Source organism: Synchiropus splendidus, chromosome 1 (assembly GCF_027744825.2).
Source record: "Synchiropus splendidus isolate RoL2022-P1 chromosome 1, RoL_Sspl_1.0, whole genome shotgun sequence".
Lineage (NCBI taxonomy): Eukaryota > Metazoa > Chordata > Actinopteri > Syngnathiformes > Callionymidae > Synchiropus > Synchiropus splendidus.
The window spans coordinates 8,341,185-8,362,403 of record NC_071334.1 but is presented as its reverse complement, the minus strand read 5'-3'; the positions used below and the strand labels follow the sequence as shown (position 1 = coordinate 8,362,403).

At 42.5% G+C, this 21,219-nt stretch overlaps 3 protein-coding genes across 11 annotated transcripts in view; 2 read left to right on the top strand and 1 right to left on the bottom strand.

Annotated features, from left to right (window-relative positions):
• mast3b (microtubule associated serine/threonine kinase 3b) overlaps nucleotides 1-5,297 on the bottom strand; it is a 37,551-nt gene extending 32,254 nt beyond the window's left edge. For 4 of the 6 annotated variants that reach the window (XM_053858708.1, XM_053858727.1, XM_053858717.1 and 1 more), the window contains exons 1-2: nucleotides 4,992-5,297; nucleotides 789-878 (exon numbers count right to left, since the gene is read on the bottom strand). In XM_053858708.1, the coding sequence (XP_053714683.1) occupies nucleotides 789-878; nucleotides 4,992-5,038 (137 nt within the window). In that variant the 5' untranslated portion in view covers nucleotides 5,039-5,297. The remainder of the gene's footprint in view (nucleotides 1-788; nucleotides 879-4,991) is intronic. The other 2 variants (XM_053858773.1, XM_053858780.1) reach the window with 1 other exon arrangement.
• A 62-nt stretch (nucleotides 5,298-5,359) lies between these two features.
• LOC128755396 (uncharacterized) lies at nucleotides 5,360-11,984 on the top strand. 4 transcript variants are annotated; one of them, XM_053858811.1, is made up of 6 exons: nucleotides 5,360-6,484; nucleotides 7,816-7,896; nucleotides 7,991-8,342; nucleotides 8,993-9,337; nucleotides 9,912-10,256; nucleotides 10,645-11,984. In XM_053858811.1, exons 3-6 carry the CDS (start codon nucleotides 8,276-8,278, stop codon nucleotides 10,824-10,826), a joined length of 939 nt encoding a protein of 312 aa, XP_053714786.1. In that variant the 5' UTR covers nucleotides 5,360-6,484; nucleotides 7,816-7,896; nucleotides 7,991-8,275; the 3' UTR covers nucleotides 10,827-11,984. The 4 variants fall into 4 exon arrangements, with proteins under 4 accessions (XP_053714786.1, XP_053714776.1, XP_053714768.1 ...); XM_053858801.1 differs by having other exon boundaries at nucleotides 5,360-7,896; XM_053858793.1 differs by having other exon boundaries at nucleotides 5,360-8,342.
• A 721-nt stretch (nucleotides 11,985-12,705) lies between these two features.
• LOC128749001 (uncharacterized) lies at nucleotides 12,706-19,765 on the top strand. Its single transcript, XM_053848191.1, has 6 exons — nucleotides 12,706-13,233; nucleotides 14,628-14,972; nucleotides 15,344-15,688; nucleotides 16,523-16,681; nucleotides 18,652-18,680; nucleotides 18,749-19,765. The coding sequence occupies exons 1-6, from the start codon at nucleotides 13,182-13,184 to the stop codon at nucleotides 18,896-18,898; spliced, it is 1,080 nt and encodes a 359-aa protein (XP_053704166.1). The 5' UTR covers nucleotides 12,706-13,181; the 3' UTR covers nucleotides 18,899-19,765.
• Nucleotides 19,766-21,219: the final 1,454 nt, after the last annotated feature.

Sequence of the window (21,219 nt, the reverse complement as noted above, 5' to 3'; positions counted from 1 at the left end):
TTAGAGTGAGGTAACACTGTTACCAACCAGCAGTGTGGCACAGTATTCACCAGTTCACCGTTCTCTACAATCCACAAAAGAGAACCAGAACAGGTGTATGAGATTTTGGCAGCACTCACACTGCTCACATATTCATAGACACGACGGATGCAGTGGCTTCTGTTTGCAATGTTGCCTTCCTCCGAAGCTGCCTGCACTGTTGCCAAGCAACCCACACAGATTAGACACAACTAATATGATCTGAGTCTTTGCTGGTGAAATGGAGTTCCTTAAGTCAAAAGACATCTCAGACACAGTTACTCACAAGAACCCCGTATGGTTCAGTATGAGTCTATGTTTTGGGGTCACTCTTTCATGATTCTGAACATTTCACATGATTTCACTGTTGTGTTTTTAGTGAACATGCTGCAGTTTAATGCCCTTATGACTCTTAGATTTAGCAGTTTTATAATTCCAAATCGCCACCACAACATGAACCTTCAACCTCATCACTACTTCTTCATGTTTTTTGGGGTTCTAGCATGAGTGTGTGATCATCATCTAGCCGACACAAACATCATTGTTATAAAACTCATAGCAGCTTTTTGCTTTCTTTGTCTTAGTGAATTCAGAATCCGTGTTTATCACAGAAGGCACATAAGGAAAATCTCCTGCACACATTCCCCGGCAATTCTGGAGTCACACACCAGGTGGCGACAGGAGATTTTTTTTTTTTTTTTCATTTATTCTCAGCATTCAAACAGCAAGCACTTCAGGGTCTCTCACGTGTGTGATCTCATGATTCTTACCTCCAGGGGTGAAGGGTTTGTAAGGGACTACAGGGACTGCAGGGGCTGCATGGACTCAGGACAGTGGGGCTCTGGCAGGTGGGTGATAAACTGTAAGAGATGATGGTTGCAAGAATAAGCGCGCTGACGCAGCACTACAAAACACCGGCATCCATCATCAGTCAGGAGACACAAATGCAGGAAGAGGGTTGATGAAAATGTGGTTCAGGAGTGGGTGGGACTTTTTGCACAAAACATTTCACTTCACAAGGCAGGAAATTTCACCATCACATTTCACAACATTGACAAATAAGGTGACACCTCATCATCAAAGGAGCATCAAATAAAGATGAGACTGTAGTGAGACACGGGCGGAAGATAGCCACCTTCACAAACATGAGCTCTCAGAAAAAGCTAGTACTATGATGTACAGCTTCCAAGTGTGAAGGGAAGGTCAGCTTGCTGCCATGGCAGGACTAAAAATGGTCACTCAGCACGGCATCAGGATCAACTGAATTACAGCCGTTCAGTCGATCCTTGACAACCAAGTGAAAGCTGACGCACTGATAAGATCAACAGCATGACATAATTCCACAAACGGCGGGATGCAACCCTCCGGTCACTGAACTACAAATCTCCTCTCCGGAGAAATCCCCTTCATGTAAACTAGGATCAGAGTCTCACTTGCTGTTGCTTCTTTCACGACATAATCCCTGCTACAGAGTGACTTTTTCCCCCATTAAAATCTTCATTTCTGACGAAACTATCTACCATCTATCTCAATGTTACTGGCAGTTATTCAGCAAATCCCACGGATGGCATCGAGTTTAAAACTGCTCTTCACCAGACGCATATTGAAAACTTTAAATTCCAAAGCCCTGACAAAAGGCGTGCTCAGCCAGCCGGAGGCGTTCATCATCCCCATGCTGACCATGTGTGGTGGCTATTCCTATTGATTCCTCAGCTCTCTGATGTGGGCTTCAGCGGCTGACTGTTGTGTCAGCGCTGCAGAGGCTGCTGCAGGAATAAACATGTTGTCATAGTGATTAGCATGAGGACGGGAGAACATGGAAGTTCGTTTTGTTGTTGACCATTAGTGCATGATCACGGAGTGGGCTATTGTGTCGCACGGTGATTGACTGAGGGACATCATTCAGATTAATTCACAGGTTAATCCAGAATTGGATGAAGCTACTTTTTGAACCAGCTCTCTTTACGGTGAGCTACTGCAGCACTCTGAATTATTGTGTCTCTATAAAGAATAAATGGATCAAAAGTTGACACAGAATAGCTCCAACTTACATACATGATCTGAAATGATCAAGAAAGTCATTGACTGTTCTCACACACAAACTTCTCCCCCCGCAGTAGACGTCTCTCAGCTCCATGGTCACATGACCGATCGTGGCGGTGTTGTAGAACCTTGCTGTGTCCGTCACGTCGCAGACTGTTCTGTCAGTGTTATTTTGGGGTTAAACCGTGGGCAAGTGACACGGAAAACTTTGAGTCGGCAAATGGAAAAGCTAACAAAGACATTATTTTATCTGCAGAACGTAAACAACATGGGGAGCAGGACTCATTCAGACAGCTGCCATGACTCTCAGGGAATCCTGATGGTTGCAACAAAGGGGGAGGTTTGTCCAAGTGTGACTCGCAATGACAGCTATGTCGATCACCAGAGACTCAGAGCTGAACCAGGTAGGGTGGTTTGGGTATGTGATGCAGCATTTTTAGCCCTAGTACACATGGAGTAGTTACATCTATCTGGCAGGAAAGCAAGTCCAGATCAAGAGATCACATTAATGTGGGAATATGATGATTTCCCCAGCAGCAAATCAGATTGTTTTTTGAAGTTTTATTTTGTAACAGTGTCACTAATTGAAAAGCCTGACCTGCCAGTTTTGTTTTAATTTTTCCGCTAGCTGACATCATGTGCCTTCAGTGGCTAACTGTTACTTCTACTAGTGAAGGAGGCATGTGCTGGTTTCCTTGCAGCACAAACACAGAAAACACCACGCTACAGAAACACTAAAAAAATAAAGGGCAGCATGTGTCACTTTCACAACAGGTAACAAGAATTAACACAGCACTTCCTGCAGTCACTTGCACAGTAATGGCAGGTTTTAGAACCAACATATTTCAGTCTTTCCTCCAGACAGGCAACTCTGCTACATGTCCAGGCTAGTGCTCATGAAGGCAAACTGCAGGCCGCCGGCTAGTTCTTTCCTCCCACTAGTCCTAGCTTTAGCTTGAAAATGCTACATACTCACTGGAATAGTGTTTAGTTCAATTGCAAGTGGCTTATTTCGACCTAGGCTGAATTGCAAATGGCGACACACTTGGATGGCTGTTGTCGTGTCAAGCGACTGGATTATCTGACCTTTGTGGAGGTATTGAAGATCTGCCGTTACTTCCAGACTGTTGAGCGTGACTGAGTATAAACCACTCACTAAATTTTATAATCATAAAAATGCGCAAGGATGCGTAACATCACTTCTGTGCGAGTTTTGACAACAGGGTCCAGCACTAAGAGTGATGAATGTCGAAAACAAATGCGCATCATGCCAACAATGAAATTAGGTTTTCTCATCAGAGCAATGAAATGAAAGATTTTTATCTACATTTAAAAATCCCTCCAACGAATCACAAGTTGTGGTCGCAAATATTGACAAAATTTCAACCAATACCGTTCTGTGAGGCGCTGTATTTTGCTCCTGTTGCCACGATTATCATCGTATTCACAACCAGCTTGTTGAGATGAAGTCGGCTCCAAATACTCAGATTACAACACAAATATTGCCACCCTGGGTCACTATTCGGACATGAATGATTCTGAATTCATTTATAAATGTCCAAATTTTCACCTTTCGGCCAGTGATACAATTTTTGACTGAATTTTTCTTGACATTTCTTGTTGGCACGAAGTTTGTTTGGCTGTTTTTGCTCTTTTTTTAAGCCGCAGGGTTCAGTGTGTGTGAAAAAGTAGCACTTATAATCCAGGAATTACAGTAATAATTGTCTTAAGGTTCTCATCAAAGCTTTAGCGGAATTTGAGCCCCAACACTGGAGGTTTCCTGCTGGTTTTGTAAAGCATCACTCACTATGTCGGCCATCCCTCACCGTCAGTCAGAGAGAAACGCAGTTCAAGGAAGACTGTCAAGGATACACACACCCTCTGCTGAGGAAGAAAACCCTGGGGAGAACCCTGGTCCTCAAGCGTACATATATTTTTAATATCAATAACGCTCTTCCTAATGTTAGTTATACATTTGTGTGTCATATAAACCAAAATTTTGCCTTTAGGACTCTATGGGACCCAGCCATACGCAAGGTCCAACTGTATCCACTTAAGTTCGGAGATATCACGTAGCCCTCAATCTTTGGGAAAAGAAAGTCCTGGAACACCTGAGAAAACAGTCAAATGGAAGCTAGTTTGGGCTGATGCTGATGATTCCTGGCAGAAAAGCCTTCATGCCAACTACTTCCTCCCGTCCAAAGTGCATCATTACGCATTCATGCTCGGTGGAATCATGCACCTGTGCACGAGCTCGGGGGGCGAGGTAGAAGCCTACGAGCGTTATTAAATAAAAAGCTGAGATAATCCACTGAGGAGGCTGGTGGAGAGAGCAGCGAATGCAGCGGGGAGCTCCTACGCTTTATGGATCAGCATGCTGTGGGAAGCAGGTATCCCCACCACCATTATCGCCTTCACCAAAACAAAAACACTCCCTGAGGAGGCAGGGTGGGTGGGGCGGGAGGGGAGACACGATTTTCTGGATAACTGGTTTATGTAAATGCTAAAACATCTAATCTCCCGGGGCCGTTTGTCTTTCCACGCTGCTGCTGCTGCTGCGAGGCACAACATATGATCCAAGCAGGAACCATGCGTGTCGGCTTGGTGGAGGGTTAAAATACACCACTGTGGAGGAGGACAACAATGGTTTAAAATATACAGCTACTTTGAGTAATCGGAAAAATGAACAATAAAATGGACAGAGGAAATAAAAAAATAGATTTGTGACTTGAATTTTACTTTTCTACTACATCTAAAAACTGGAATCGTGTCATTGAAATGCTGAAACACAATTTAAATCCACATCTTTGGAGGCATAAAGGCTCAAGCACAACACAACTGTATAACAACAGAGTGAAGTCAAAGTTGACAATGTGAACTGAGACATGTATTCGTCTGGAGGCTAACTCTTAAAAGCAAGCAGGACTTACTCTAAAGTGAGTGAGGGGATCCTCAGCTTGTCTCTCCGGGACTTCATGCTGGTAAACACCGGCTTCACCACGCAGCAGCGCTCGCTCCCTCCGCCGGCTCTCGGCCACTCATCACTGCGGCTTGGGACTAAAAATAACCCCTTCAGCACCGGAGTATCATTGAGCAGCAGCTCCTGCGGATTCCCGTGTTTTTAAAGTCACGCTGGTGGATGAATACGCGAGGAATACAACGCAATTCCCACCTTCGCGGAGCAGCCGGAGGACGACGCGACCGAGGGAATGACGGGTCAACTCCGAGTGACGGCGGGGAGCGAGCCGCGGTGGGAGTCGAGGAGGGCGGGTGGAAGGGGGAGGCGGTTATTGGAGGACGGTGACTGAAACAGTTGGGGCGGTGGGTGACAGCCAACCGAGACCGAAGAGTGAAGCGACCCAACTTGACGGACACAAGAGGGTCTATTTTCACTATGGGGAAACCTTGAAATGGCTAATATCTGAATTTAGAGCGCGTTTATTTACCTTTACGGTATTAAAACACTCACGAAATACGCCACAAAGGCTCTTGGGAAGCAGACAGAAATCACGTAAACGCGTACAGGGAAGTAGCGGGCGTGATGCGGCCGCGGAATTCCTCCGCAGCGGACCGCTATTTATATGACGTTCAACAAAGAATCGAGAATGGACACAAGAACATTAAGCTCACAGGCTTCATACTATGACTGCTGCGAAATTTAGGTTGTGTTTGTTGTGAATTCTTATTGTGCTTTCGTAGTATTTATATTTATTATGGCTGTAAATTGAGTAAAATCTGCAATGTTATCTTATGATTTGTTTATTTTTGGTGACATAGTTGATGGACACATTTCAGTTTCCTCAATTTAAGGGATTTTGCGTGTAAATACAAACAATGCAGGCTGAAAAGACAGAAAAGCATTGAGTAAAATCAGGGTTTCCTTTTTGTTTTGTCACAATCGGCTAAGAATATTAGGCTCAAACTTGTTCCAAGAGTCTACCATATGCCTTAAGCTGTTGCATATAGAGGATTGAAATGTCATTATTTGGTGGCTGGTGCGGTGACAGATACAACATTTAACTATGTATAAAATACCACATAAATCACAAAAACAGAACAGAGCGAAGTAACAGAAAAAAAAAACAGTATGTGTTTGTTAACAATGACAGTGCAAACAATTAAAGTGCAACCAGGAGTGTGGGTGTGTGTGTATGACCGTGCATGTGTGAATGAATAAACAGGTCCCTGAGATTCCAACGTCTCAGTAGCTTGGTATAATATAATATATTACGCTCAGTCACTATGCTGCTTTCAGTCAAAAATAAATAAATGGGTGATCCACTGTTATTTAATTTTATTTTAAGTGTTAGTAACTATGTAGAGTGTTCCTCGGCTAATGGACGCTGTGAATCAAGCACAGACCATAAGGACATCAGTTTCCCTGGTTTCTATGGCGATGGAATCAGTTTGCTCGGTCGTCAAGGTGAGAGCTTGACAACACAGTCCCTCCCAAAGTAGACACATGTGACCGCTTGCATTCCGTCAGTGCATCACCAGAGAAAACCTTTCTTTATTGCCACCACATTGATTCAAAGTTAATTCAGCGACCAGTGACTATAGAAGAGAAATGGCTTTGTTATTTGAACATGGGCGAAGATGAAGATATTGGGTTTTAGTTGTGGTGATTTCCTCTGTCTGACAGCAAGTTAATTGTTTTGTTAAAGCGCCATTTAATGAGGGAATTGGTTGCACGGTCACCATGGCAACAAGGGTATCCCTGCTCTCTCCTCGTCTCCAGCGTGCCGCTTGAGCTCACGTTAGATCTGACATGAAGCTTCACCAACAGAAGCCATTTAGTGGAATCCTCCTCTGGTGAGGTTTCATCCAGCTCAGTCGAAGATATTGGATATCAAATTATACATCGGAGTAGCACTTAAACATTGCCTTGGTCGACAAGGTAAACACTGATCCTCAGTCCACAATTGTGTGGAATCATCCGCCTTTTGACTCAAGCAATAATTTATATAAAATAATAATAAAAGCGCTGAATAAAAAAAAAATCATTCTTTATTTTGTTATATTTTTATAATTTATAATAAAATAAAATAATAAATAATAGTGCATTTCGCTAATGCACTTGTCTGTTATCTTACAATAATACTACGAATAATAATAATACGTCTGTAAAAGTCGTCGTTTTGCACTGGTTGCCTATAATAGATCTGATGATCCTTAAATCTCGATAAGCAGCAGTGGAGAATCAACAACATTTAGTCCACATGAGGGCGTCATCTTGCCAAAACAGCACTGGAGCATACACTCTATGGCTATTAGAATATGAACTGTTCTGAATGGTTATTAAAAACAACTTGCAGTTGGTCCTGAGCAATAAAATTTTGTGTCGATTTTAACATCATATCGTACTTTCTGTATATAAATGCTATCGTAATTAAAATTCTAATGAAAAATAGATATATTTAAAGAATACATTTTATAATATGCCCTTATATATTTAAAACCATGTGTTACGTCAGCTGTTGTTTGTGTTTACTCTGCTAGTCATTGGTCCGCGCTGTGACGTGTGATCTTACCTGCGTAAAGCAACATGAATGAAATCATCATGAAAATATATATTTGGTTTGTCTGGTCTATGACTGGAGAGGCCATTAAAGGTGAGTTTTGAAATGGGCAGTACAGTTAGAGTTGGAGTTACATTGCAAATCTGGATGTTATGTGGCATTTGCAAAGAGCTAAATAAATGTGTCTTGAACCAACAGAGTGTTAATCTTTGTGCAAATTGTATTGTACTTTTAGATGCTAAAAATGCTGCCCGTCCTGGTTGAATTTCCAAAGATTTTGACTGAAAGCAATACAACAAGGCTGGGCGATAAAGAGGTGATTCATAGGTGTCAAAAAAGACATTAGACAATGAAGATAAAGTGTGGTGACATCATTATTGCAAATCTAAATAAATCTGTTTTTATTCCAGAATGCTGGGAACAGGAAAGAGTGTCAGTCAGTGAAGACACTGAAGGTGGTATGCGTGACTGAAGTGCGCGTGACACTTTATTGATTGCCATTTCTTGTGATGAGGAAATGAAGTGTTGTGACTTTTTAGTGCTCTCTTAAGAATGACGTGCATGTCGACACTACTTTTAAATTCACCACACTGTGCGTGCACCGTGCAGCAGAACCACAAGCTGTTTTATAGGACGTGGTCAGTGCAAACTGTTTCTGCTAAGACTTTCAGCCAGGCGAAGCAAAAACAATCTCCATGGCCAGCATCGATAAAATGAAGCTTGGTGTGATCCTTGTCTTCATCGCAGCTCTGCCACTCCACAGTAAGTTATTGTTATTATTATTGTATGAATTCTGCAATCGTTGTTCAGAGATTTTGGAAGGTAAATGAGGAGATTTTAATGCTTTTTATGTCACCATCTCTAGCACTAAATTGTCAATAAAAGGCCATGAATGGTAAGAAATAGAATGCATCAGTATCAAGTAAAACTGAAAACTTCCGCCTGGCGTTTGACAATGAAACAAGACTGAAGAATTGTGTGTCTGTCTTCAGCCTCGCACACGATGAAGACGTTGGTTTGCACAACAGGTGACACCATTTGGCCTCGGGTGAAATCTCACGCCGTTTCACATAGTTTTCTTGTTGTTGGTTGTGAGTGTCAATTGTGTCAAGTGTTGTGGGTTATGGTAGTGGTTTCATCTTGTGTTTGTCATTTTACCCTTTAGGCCACCGAGCATTTGGCCACTTTAGAAAAGTGAGTGCCGCACAAGTGTGTCTGTGGTCGTGTCCTCTGTCAGCGCATGAGAAGTGAGAAACATGACACCTTTTTAAATAAGTTAAATAAGGATTTAAAAGAAGGTTTAGGCTTGGTAAATGAGAATGTCAAATAACATGGACCCTGTTGTAATCTTGGGGTCTCACGCTTCACAACATCAGTGTTTCAACATCAAAGACGGTTTCTTCTGCTTGCAGGTCAAAGTGGGAAGGAAGTGACCGGGATACTGGGCTCCAGCGTCACACTACAGTTCCACTTCAGCACCACCGTGATGGATGTTAAGTCTTTCACTATTCAAGTGAGAGACAGTCAGAGTGTCAGTGGGATAAAGAAGATTGCTCAGTGTGATGTAGCAAGGAGAAGCTGCTCAGGAATGGAAGTTAATGACATTTACATAAAAAACAACTCAGTTTTTTTCCAAATCTCAAGCCTGACTGAACATCATTCCAACATCTACTGGGCCACTTATCTGCCAGACCTCAGACCAGTAGACAGTGATGAAGTTCATCTGAGCGTCCTGCAGCAGAACAGCAGTCCCACTGGTACGTGTCACGAGAATCTGACATCACCGCGAATCTGGACTAAAAAAGAAATATGAATTATGAAAAAGAATTATGTTACTACTAATGTACATAACACTTCACTCCAGTATCACTGTGACTTTTGAAAATGCAAATGCAACCCAGAGTGTGTGTGTGTGTGTGTCTGTGTGTGCAAACTTGTATAGCTATACTTGTGGGGACCAATTATTGGAAACACACCTACTTGTGGGGACCTTTTGCTATTTGGACCTATTTATAAGACCTTATGCCGCTCACCACAAGGTTTAGCCTCAAATCGAGGATTAAAGCTTCAAAGTAAGTCAGACATTATAATTCAGTTGAAGTTTGGTTCAGGCCCTGGTTAAGGTTAACCATTTGTTTAGGATGGTTGGATTCAGGATGAAAGGCTGGAGAAAACATGATAGTCAATGAAATGTCCCCACAAGACATAAAACATACTGTAAAGCGTGTGAACTCTTTCCGCTTCTATCCAACTGGCCCACCAGACCAGAACTACAGTGCTGCTGTGGGTCTCACAACATCAGTGTTCAGAGACGGTTTCTTCTGTTTGCAGGTCAAAGTGGGACAGAAGTGACTGGGATCTTGGGCTCCAGCATCACACTACAGTTCCACTTCAGCACCACCGTGATGGATGTTAAGTCTTTCACTATTCATGTCAGAGACAGTCAGAGTGTCACTGGGAAAAAGAAGATTGCTCAGTGTGATGTAGCAAGGAGAAGCTGCTCAGGAATGGAAGTTAATGACATTTACATAAAAAACAACTCAGTTTTTTGCCAAATCTCACACCTGACTGAACATCATTCCAACATCTACTTGGCCAGTTATCAGCCAAAAGCAAGAGCGAGGGCGAGTGACAGAGTTCATCTGAGTGTCCTGCAGCAGAACAGCAGCACCACTGGTACGTGTCACGAGAATCTTGTAACATTGTACTGCTGTATAAACTACACAGTAAGATGCATGACAAAAGCTATATTTTATTGGAAATGTTTTGTCTGTTCAATGATGTTAGTGCCTTTCAAAGACATTGAAGAAGCAAAAAAGTGCTGCCCCTTCACTTTTTTGCTGTTGTAAGAGAGAGACTTTTTTGTTCAAACTGGAACAGGAGGGAAACAGTCTTCTCCACACTTATTTCACTTTCTTTGATAGAGTTGAGCTTCAAGAATCAGAACTGTTTTGATATTTGTTATGAGTTCAAAGGCAAATATTAGCGCACACAATCTTAGCTTAACCTCCTCAGGAGCTAAGGTTAAGGTCACTTGTAAGAAGGTGTTTTTTCTGTTTCACAGCTTTGCCTCAACAGACTGTGACTGGAACCAACGCACTGACCCTGCATCCCCCCACTGAAGGACCTACCATCAGTATTGAGTATATCATCATTGGGGGGGCGTCTGTCTTCCGATTGGCTGCTGCACTGCTGTGTGTCTTCTGCTGTTTGGTGCCAAGCATCGGTAACAACTTAAGGATGTAGCACCACACAAAAGGAAATAAACAGCTCATCCAATTGGTCGCTAAATAGATCGAAAATTTAAAAAAAATATCTACAGGTAAATGGCAACTCTTGGTCCTTTCATACATTGGGGTTTTCAAAAAGACCATTTTGATGGGAAAGTGTAATGTGTGCTGCTTCCTTCTACTACTTCAAAAACTACAGGCATATTTACTGTTACTGCTGCAGTGGTCAATATCAAAACAGATCATTTTTCATGAGCACATTAGAAGTGCAGTCCAAGCATTGCAGGCCTCAACGGTGTACTTATTAAAGTAAGCTATGAATTATTGTTTATTTATTTGGTTAAATGATATATTTTTTAAATACAAAGAAACACTACTGCATAAAACCTAGTCATTAACATGGACAGTTCAGCAAAAGCCATTACTTTGTAAATTTTTTAAAATGGCTAGTTGAATTAAAATTGCAATATAGCTTAACACCACTGGTGTGAGGCGTATAATTTCTGCAACGTCCTCATACGAAGAAGAAGATGATAACTTCAACGTCTGACTTTGAAACATAGCTCCCACCACCATTTTGTAAATTATGTTTTACATTTATTCTTAATACGCCACCGTAAAGACGCTCATTGTCTTTCAAGCCTTTGACTATGAAGATCAAATATTTTTTTACTGAGTGAATAAACAGAACAAAAGTTTCAGTTTCTCACTCACCACAAACACAAACCTCAGTGGTCGACTCCCATTAAAAACAAAATAAAGTAATGTAAAAATGACATAACTAGCACTGATGAACTGCGCCTTGTGTCCACCATCTTGATGCCGTTCCAGCGGGAGTTTAACGTTGCATCTCCTTCACAGGTGCAGCTGGGCCAACAGACACTTCTCTGGTCTCAAAAGTGTCGCTGAAGCTTTGCACCTCGGGGACAGAAGAAATGGTCCTGACACATGGACACAGCGTTGTGTGTTTTGTCCCGAAAGACCAGGGTCAGGTTGAGAACTGAATCCCTGCATCTGGTCCTGATATCGGCCTGTTCTCCGCTCATCAGCAACAAAATAAATCAGTGTTTTACTGGAGTATTTTTGTATTATTTTACACGGCAACAAGCACAGGTTTGTTCAGCTGATGCAAAACTCATGCGGCTCAATAAGGCTCAGAATGTAAATGCTGAAAAGAAACACGAGTTTCCACATTAGCAACTGTCGAGCTGCTTAATGTGCATGTTTAGTTTAAATAAAGAGGGACACAACTTTAAAATAAGAACTGTTTATTGAATGTCGTCTCGACCCCAGTTTCAATTTCTTCCACTGCATAACTGAAGAAAAGTTGCTGATGAGTCAATTTTCAGTTTACTATCTAATTTTACAAGGTGGCGTCCAGCAGATGGCGCGCTCTGTTTGCTACTAAAGTTCATCGTTTAAAACAGTTTTCCATGGAAGAAAATCTGTTTCGCCACGGTTCATTATCGTCACATGACCAGCAAGTCGTATCTCATTGGATGATCGTTATTTCTATATTTCTATTCATTGAAATTTTCATTGAACTTAATTTCACTTTATAAACAGTTTAGTTCAACACTAAAAAAAAATCAGACTGAAAAAAAAAAGTAAATTGCAAAAGTATTCAATGCCAAATTCATTTTTCAGATTCAGTTTTGTTGATTTTTTTTTTCCTTGATCCAAGCGTCAGCTCAAGTTATTGGCTACATACAAACAGAACGTCACTAAATAAATCTTAGTCCTTTCAAAACGACAGTTTTATATTGAAGAGCTCACGCCTTCACACCGACAAGCCTCTGGTCACCGACACATGCAGCAGGAGGGCCAACCAGCGCCCCCTGTCTACTGTTCCCGGTAACAAAAGGGGAAGAAAAAACAATTGTGCTGAAAAATGATAAGACCAATAATTAACAAAGGGATAGGTGAAATGTTCAAAAATAGCAGAACAAACTAAGGCAGCAATTAAAAGTGTTTAAACATCACCACTGCTGACAAAAATTTTGAGTCAATAAAGTAGTTTTACTCCTTGTGTAAGAGAAAGGCCCTCTGGTCTGAAAAGCAGAATGGTGAGTTCCACATTATGAAGGAAAAAATACTCATAATTCAGGACGGATGAAAATACTGTCAGAGTTGGCGGAGACTCTATGGTTCAGAGTGACAGCAGGACAGGGAGACTTCAGATCTGAGTGTAACCACAGCATGCTTGCAGCAGGTTTAAAGCTCAGTTCTCACATTGGTGACCTGTTTCCTCTTCCCCCACACAGATCACGTGAGCCCCTGCAAGCTCTTCTGCCTCTGCTGTCGCAGGACATGTTTTGGGTGCTGTGCCGCCGTCACTCAGACGAGAACTTGATGCCCTCTGACCAACATCATGAAGCACCCTGTGATGGTGGTCGTCCTCGCGGCTGTCTTGTCCGTCACCGGTGAGTGGGAACGGATGTGTGAAGTGTTGTCACGCCACATTACTGTTTCAGGTCCAGATCTTTGAGGGAGAAAGTAAAGAGTAATGAAAATTATTGGAGACATTGACTTCATCGGAGACATCTGGACGTACAGACCTGATGGACGTGTGAAACCTGTTGTAGGTGAAGTTTGTCCAGAGCCTGCAGAAACTGATGTGAATCACTTGCGTTCGCTTTTAGTCATGGCGTTGATTCAATGGCTTCAATAAAGCTCCTGCAATAATCTTTATTCAAACTGCTCGACATTTACAAAGACTCGAGAAGGACCTCAAGTTTGATGTAAAAAATTTACTCCGGTCTTCAGTGAATATTTATCAGAATGCGAGGTGCGTCTCAGTTAAAAAAAGAACTCTAAATTACCATGTGGTTTTGTACTGAATTAATGCTGATCAATCATATCTTAAAATAGATCAGAGAAGGATTACGTCTGAGTTGGTTCAGTCCACAGTAGCTTCAACATCTCGGTAGAGGTTCTCTAGAGATGAATGAAGTCATTGATGCAGAAAGTACCTTTGTGCATCAATGAACTTTTTCCAATTTATATTTTCTTATTTGGCCTCCATCTTCCTGGATGCTTTGGTACATTGTATAAAGCGCTGCACCTGGAGTTGGTGAGTGAAAAATGCCCCTAAAAAAGAAAGTCCAGATGGGCTTCAGCTTCACTGTTTGGATCCATTAGCTATTTTCTTTCTGTAATGAATTCATCATAATTCATCTCTTGGAATCCCAGATATTATTTTACGAAAGTCGTTGGAGCGAAACTGAAGCTTAAGCTTAAATGTAAAGAATGGAAGCCATTTGATTCTGCAACTTTATTTATTGATTTAAGCTGACACCAGTTTCAGCGGTCAGATGCTTGCTGTCTCTGTTGAGATGAAACATTAGTTATTTGCTGCTGAATGTCAAAATCTTTGAGAGTGTTTCAACTGCTGAAGTGGACTTTCGGAGGAACTACTGAACACTTAGTATCACTTAGTATGTAACCCTGAGTATGTGAGAGTGTGTGCGTGCGAACTTGTATAGCTCTGCTTGTGGGGACCTTTTGCTGGTCCCTTCGAGGTGAAGCCTACATTTGAGGATTAAAGCTTCAAAATAACTTGGACATTCTAATTCAATTTAAGTTTGGTTTAGGCCCCGGTTAAGGTTTGTCAGTTGTTTGTAATGGTTTGGTTCAGGGTAAAGGGGAAAGCCTGAAAGTCAATGAAATGTCCCCAAAAAACATAAAACATAACCTGTGTGTGTCTCTGTGTGTGAACTCTTTCAGCTTCAATCCAACTGGCCCACCAGACCAGAACTACAGTGCTGCTGTGGGTCTCACAACATCAGTGTTCAGAGACTGTTTCTTCTGCTTGCAGGTCAAAGTGGGACAGAAGTGACCGGGATCCTGGGCTCCAGCATCACACTACAGTTCCACTTCAGCACCACCGTGATGGATGTTAAGTCTTTCACTATTCATGTGAGAGACAGTCAGAGTGTCAGTGGGATGAAGAAGATTGCTCAGTGTGATGTGGCAAGGAGAAGCTGCTCAGGAATGGAAGTTAATGACATTTACATAAAAAACAACTCAGTTTTTTGCCAAATCTCACGTCTGACTGAACATCAGTCCAACATCTACTGGGCCACTTATCAGTCAGACCTCAGATCAATAGACAGTGATGAAGTTCATCTGAGCGTCCTGCAGCAGAGCAGCAGTCCCACTGGTACGTGCCACGAGAATCTGACATCACTGTGAATCTGTACAAATAATTATGTTACTACTAATGTACACACTTCACTCAAGTATCACAGTGACTTTTGAAAATGCAAATGAAACCCTGAGTGATTGTGTGTGTGGGCTTGTTTTCACTGCTTCTTGGGGACCAATTCTTGACAAGGTCAGCCATGTGTTTTGGAGGCTTAAGTTTAGGGTGAGAGACTGGGGAACGGGTCATGTCAATGAATGTCAGCGACGGACCTCACTAAGATAGGAAGACAACCGTGTGTGTGTGCGTCTGGCCCACCAGACCAGAACTGCAGTGCTGCTGTGGGTCTCACGACATCAGTGTTCAGAGACGGTTTCTTCTGTTTGCAGGTCAAAATGGGAAAGAAGTGACTGGGATACTGGGCTCCAGCATCACACTACAGTTCCACTTCAGCACCACCATGATGGACGTTAAGTCTTTCACTATTCATGTCAGAGACAGTCAGAGTGTCAGTGGGAAAAAGAAGATTGCTGAGTGTGATGTAGCAAGGAGAAGCTGCTCAGGAATGGAGGTTAATGACATTTACATAAAAAACAACTCCGTTTTTTGCCAAATCTCACACCTGACTGAACATCATTCCAACATCTACTGGGCCACTTATAAGCCAAAAGCAAGAGCGAGGGCGAGTGATGGAGTTCATCTGAGCGTCCTGCAGCAGAACAGCAGCACCACTGGTACGTGCCACGAGAATTTTGTAACATTGTACTGCTGTATAAACTACACAGTAAGATGCATGACAACAAACACTGACATCTAAAAACTTCACTCAAGTATCACTGTGAATATGTTCTGTGTCACATCATTTTAAAGACCTGCAGGTGGTTCATTTATCAGCCTCAAAAATGTGTCAAATATTACTTCAATTATTTTTGATTTTTTTCTTTTTTTAGCTTTTTTCTCTTCTAAAAGAAGCAAACCCATATTTCAAACGAATAATAACAAGTGGCCTGGGAAGAACTGAAATACTGTTTAAAGTAGTAGTATTCCAGTAAACCGTCTCATCTGCCTCGTGGCAGAGTGTCTGTATGCTCTGAAGTTTCCAGCAGGCACACAGTCCTGATCCCCATCTGACTGACATTTCTCCATGCATCAATTGGCTCAGCACTGAGAACCTGGTGACATTAGGAGGGCACACACCACACACCAGACTGTGGGTGTGTTTCTTCACACATGCAGTCAGATCTCAGCAATACCAACCGGCGTCCACACGACCCACACACTTTCCAGTCGCTGCAGCTGCAGTGTGTCTCGTTCCGAGTAAAACCACCGCTGCTCTCACCAACTGAAGAAGAGATGGCAAACTCAGGGAAACACAACAAAAATGGGAATTACCATTTCCACTTGCTTCACTTGCTTTATATGACTTGAGCTTCAAGTATCAGAAGACTTTAATCAAGCATCATAAAAGGAAATGCGAGTCCAGAGCTTAACTTCCTCAGAAGCTAGCCAGGTGTATGTGGGTGTATCTGTAAGATCACTTCTAAGAACTTTTTTTTTCCATTTCACAGATTCACCTCAGCAGCCCGAGACTGGAACCAGCCCACCGGTCACAAATAAAACCACAGAAAGTCATACAAACACGATAATGTATGTTGCTATCGGGGGGGTGTCTGCCTTCCTATTGGCTGCATTGGTGTGTGTCATCTGGTGTTTGGTGCGAAGCAAAGGTAAGAAAATTTCTTTTCATTAGAGGGGCCCTTTTGTGCTTTTATTTTCTTCAGGCATCGACTCTCACACAGAACGTAGCTTTGCATCAAAATAAAATTGTACATGCAATTTGTTTGAAAAATGGCCGCCTCAATGAAGACTCCTTTTTTAATAGTACGATGGAATGGTTTGTCCTGTGTGAATTCACTGAGCAAACACACGGCAAACACATACCTCAGTGGCCGACAAACAGCCGGAAACTCGCCCACGGTTTGGTGGCCTACATGAGCAGAGTCTTGGACACGCCTAGCTTGCAGCAGGAAAACAAAGCTTTTTAACATCAAAGGCAAAATAACACTGTTTACCTTGGGTGTTTGTCTTACATTATTCACCCCTTTGTCTCTGAACACGTCAAATATAACATGCTCGATCCAGTTATAATGTTTATTATGCATTAGTGGTTATAAATAAATCAATTTAAGTACAAGTGAGTAGTTCTTTGAATTAGTTCAAAGAACACTGGAACCTTTAAAAAAAAAAAAAAAAAAAGTAAGTAGTTCTGAGAGCGTTTGAATGTGTCTTGTTCAATCTGAGTTTCATTTAAAAAGTTTCTGATAAAGTATAAGTTATCATTCAACAGGTCCGACGTTTGACTAGTCAGTTTGGGTTTAAAGAACATTTTCAGTGTATTATTCAAAGCAAATTAATCTATACAGTTGAACCCACCTCTCTTCCTTGTATTCACCACTTGACACAAATAGTGTGTTTTGTTTTTCCTCAACAATGTAGAGCACCAATACTCTTGCAAGTTGACTTGTCTATATACAGAGTTTGTGTCAGGTGAGAAATCCCTTCAGCCTCGCTGAGTAAGATTCAGCCTGCTATTGACAAGTCTTGTGGAAGCCGGGGCTTGGTCAGTCATCGGAGGGTCTTCATTTCTTTCAGGTCTTTTGTCATCACATTTTCTATTGGCAATAGTTCAAACATATTTAGAGCAAGACCTGAAACTAGAGGGAAGGATTGTGTCAAATGCAAGAGCAACTTGAGACACACTCGGAAGCCTTGTCTCACACCTCTGTCTAGAGCAGTGGTTCTTAACCTGGATTCGCTCGAACCCTAGGGGTTCGGTGAGTCGGTCTCAGGGGTTCGGTGGAGCCTCCGCCGCAGAGGTCCACCCCTCAGTCTAGTCTGTAGTTAGTGTATCATATTTTATTTTTTACTGAAGAAGGGTTCGGTGAATGAGCATATGAAACTGGTGGGGTTCGGTGCCTCCAACAAGGTTAAGAACCACTGGTCTAGAGGGAACCTTGCAGAAGTAATGTGGTGAAGTTTCACTGAGCTGTTTCCATATGTGTATAAAGTCTGAATTGAATCGCAGAAATATTTTTTCAATGAAGCAGCCATTATGAACTAGTGTTCCAAACAGTCAAAGGCTTTTGTAAAAATGCAAAAGAAGTTTCAAACTGAGTCCAAAATCAGTTCAGTGTTACAACTTGGCAGTGCTGCAATTCTCCGAGTGGCTTATGGCTCGTGATATTGTTGTTGTGGGAACAATAAAGTCAGTGTAATCTAATCTATCTAATCTCTGGAAATGTAAACGCTCAATTAGACTTTATAACAAAACATGATCTGACAGAGGGGCGCAGAGAATACGAACTAACTTCAGTAAATTGAATTTATATTCCTAAACAATATCTAAATTTGAGTGTAAACAACAAATACTTTTGTTCTTTATTTAATCCCCTGCTCAAAAGATTTGAACCTTAATGGTCTTTCTCTGAACCTATTACTCTAGCAAGGTTAGAGGGGGAAAATAGAAAGCCACCCTGATTTCCTGCCGTATGAAGCAGTTCAGTTTCAGTGGTGAGAAAATAGGAGTGATCTTTCAGAACAGCCGACCTCAGCTCGGCTTGACGGCCGTCACCACGAGGGGCTACTGTTTCTAAAAAAAATTGCCTTGTGAGTTGAATGTTTCTTTTTAACTCCACAGGTCGGAGACGATCTTCACTCACCATTCTGGTAAATGAGTTTCCAATCCTCCCTCTTTGCTGCTGAATTGTCCTAATAACCCGAGACTCTCCCGACAGGAACCAGCTCAGGCGCCACCCGTCACCACCACCAATGAACTGCCCTACAGTCTTCTGTACTTTTCTAACAGAACTCCATCAACTTTAGAACTGAATGCAAGGATGATGGAATACGCCACTGTGCAGCATCACACAGGAACCTTGAGATGATCACGGCTGTAATGCGACTTCAGGGACTTCTGGTCAGAGCCATGCAGTCAGTGTCTACAGAGTATCGTTCGCGCCACAAAAGCAACAATTCTGTCTGTAATATAGATATAATATCCAGGTGTTCATGCTTTATTATGAGCTTATAATCGACGAGGAGAAGAAAGGAAAAGTCAACATGCTAAAATGATAAATATTGTAGGTTAACAATAGCATGTTTACATTTGTCCATCAAAAAGGTAACTCTCTTAGTTTCCTCTGCGTGGGAATTGATAGTGTTCTGTCGTATCTTTGTTTCGGAGATGCGTGCGATCAGCACATAAATGGTCTGTGGGAGTGAAATGAGGTTATCACCTCTACGTTCTTTCCCCTGCTTGTGTGGTCAGACACTGACTTGAAGTTTCGGTTCTGCAAGTCTCAGCAGGGCTTCACCTCTCAAGGTACCAAATGAGTTTCAGTTCACTGTCATTTCAGTGGATGAGTATAGAGCTATTCTACGCAAGTAAAACTAAAAATGATTAAATAACATGAAAGTAAAGTATGTATGCAAAAATTGCCCATTGATTTGCTTCTTTAAATGTCACATTTTTGATTTACTGGTGTGGAGAAATAGGAGCAGTAAAAGGGGCCTTATTGTATTTGTCCTTTTCTTCCAGTAATCCCACCATACGCACTAATAGAGCAGCATCACAATACATCATTAGAATTTACAAAATGGCGTCCTCAAATTTCACTTCCGCACTTTCAGCTGCTGGGCCATAGAGCCTGAGAGACACACACTTTGGAGAAGGCGGGTTACATTAGGTCACTCTTATTGGCTCTTGTTTGATTCCATAAAAAGCAGAGCATCATCAACGAACCTTGTAAATAAAGGCGAAAGTAACTTGTGTTGTCTCTGTGAAGTGTTTGTTAGGGTACTTCAAAGTATTCAGGTTTTCAAGGTAGATTTACTAGTAAATGGATGAAGCTTTTACATTCCAGTATTTTAGGTTTCATCTTGGTCACACTGCAGATCATTTTGTTTAATTCATAACTCGGTCAAAATTCACGTCTTACTTCAGTGATTCAGAATCCAGGATGCAGGTAAAACATACAAGGTGAATGTTTTTGTATTTTGTTTTTCTATTGGACATTCTCTCCAATTCTTGAGAAAACACCTTGTGAGGACCTTATGCCAATGTGGGGACCGATTTGGTCGGAGCCCACAAATCCAAGTCTCAATTTGAGGATGAAAACTTCAGAATAACTGGACCATTACAATCAGGTGTCAGTTTGGTTCAGAAGGTCCCGGTCCCGGTTTGCAGCCGAGTGTGAAGTGGCCGGGATGAGGATCAGCACCTCCAAGTCTGAGGCCCTGGTTCTCGACCAGAACAAGGTGGTTTGCTCTCTCCGGGTCGGTGGGGAGTTGTTGCCCCAAGTGGTGGAGTTTAAGTATCTTAGGGTCTTGTTCTCGAGTGAGGGAAAAGGGGAGCGTGAGGTTGATAGATGGGTTGGTGCAGCGGCAGCAGTGATGCGGTCGCTGTATCGGACCGTCGTGGTGAAGAGAGAGCTGAGCCACAAGACGAAGCTCTCGATTTACCGATCGATCTACGTTCCCACCTTCACCTATGGTCACGAGCTTTGGGTACTGACCGAAAGGACGAGATCGCGGATACAAGCGGCTGAGATGAGTTTCCTCCGCAGGGTGGCTGGGCGCACCCTTAGAGAGAGGGTGAGGAGTTTGGTCATCCGGGAGGAGCTCGGGGTGGAGCCGCTGCTGGCTCAGGCATCTGATCCAGATGCCCCCTGGACGCCTCCCTGGGGAGGTGTTCCGGGCATGTCCTACCGGGAGGAGACCCCGGGGAAGACCCAGGACTCGCTGGAGAGATGATGTCTCCGGTCTGGCCTGGGAACGCCTCGGGATCCCCCGGGAAGAGCTGGAGGAGGTTTGTGCGGAACGGGAAGTTTGGGCTTCCTTGCTCCGAATGCTGCCTCCGCGACCCGACCCCGGATAAGCAGCAGAAGAAGGACAAGAAAAGGACAATTTTTTACTGACGTTTTAACCCTCAAAAGTTGTGAGGTTCCTCATTGACATAATGACCCTAAACCTAACCATCCGAAACACATGGCTCAATTGAACCAGGACGCTGAACCAAACTGAAACCCAGTTATAATGACCAAGTTTTTAGTCTTCATCCTCAAATTGAGGCTTAATCTTGTGGGGTCCGGGCAAATGTTCCCACAATGTCATAAGGTCCTCACAATAACGGTGTTTTGTCAAGAATTGGTCGACACCAAGTAGGATAAACAAGCCCACATGCAGACGCACAATAATATAGTGACAG

Excerpts from the sequence above, each read along its gene's own strand:
- LOC128755396 (XM_053858811.1), top strand. The coding sequence starts at position 8,276 with ATGGCCAGCATCGATAAAATGAAGCTTGGTGTGATCCTTGTCTTCATC. Across the intron at positions 8,343-8,992 it reads CGCAGCTCTGCCACTCCACA|GTCAAAGTGGGAAGGAAGTG; the intron begins GTAAGTTATTGT and ends TTCTGCTTGCAG. Across the intron at positions 10,257-10,644 it reads GCAGAACAGCAGCACCACTG|CTTTGCCTCAACAGACTGTG; the intron begins GTACGTGTCACG and ends TCTGTTTCACAG.
- LOC128749001 (XM_053848191.1), top strand. The coding sequence starts at position 13,182 with ATGAAGCACCCTGTGATGGTGGTCGTCCTCGCGGCTGTCTTGTCCGTC. Across the intron at positions 14,973-15,343 it reads GCAGAGCAGCAGTCCCACTG|GTCAAAATGGGAAAGAAGTG; the intron begins GTACGTGCCACG and ends TTCTGTTTGCAG. Across the intron at positions 16,682-18,651 it reads GTGTTTGGTGCGAAGCAAAG|GTCGGAGACGATCTTCACTC; the intron begins GTAAGAAAATTT and ends TTAACTCCACAG.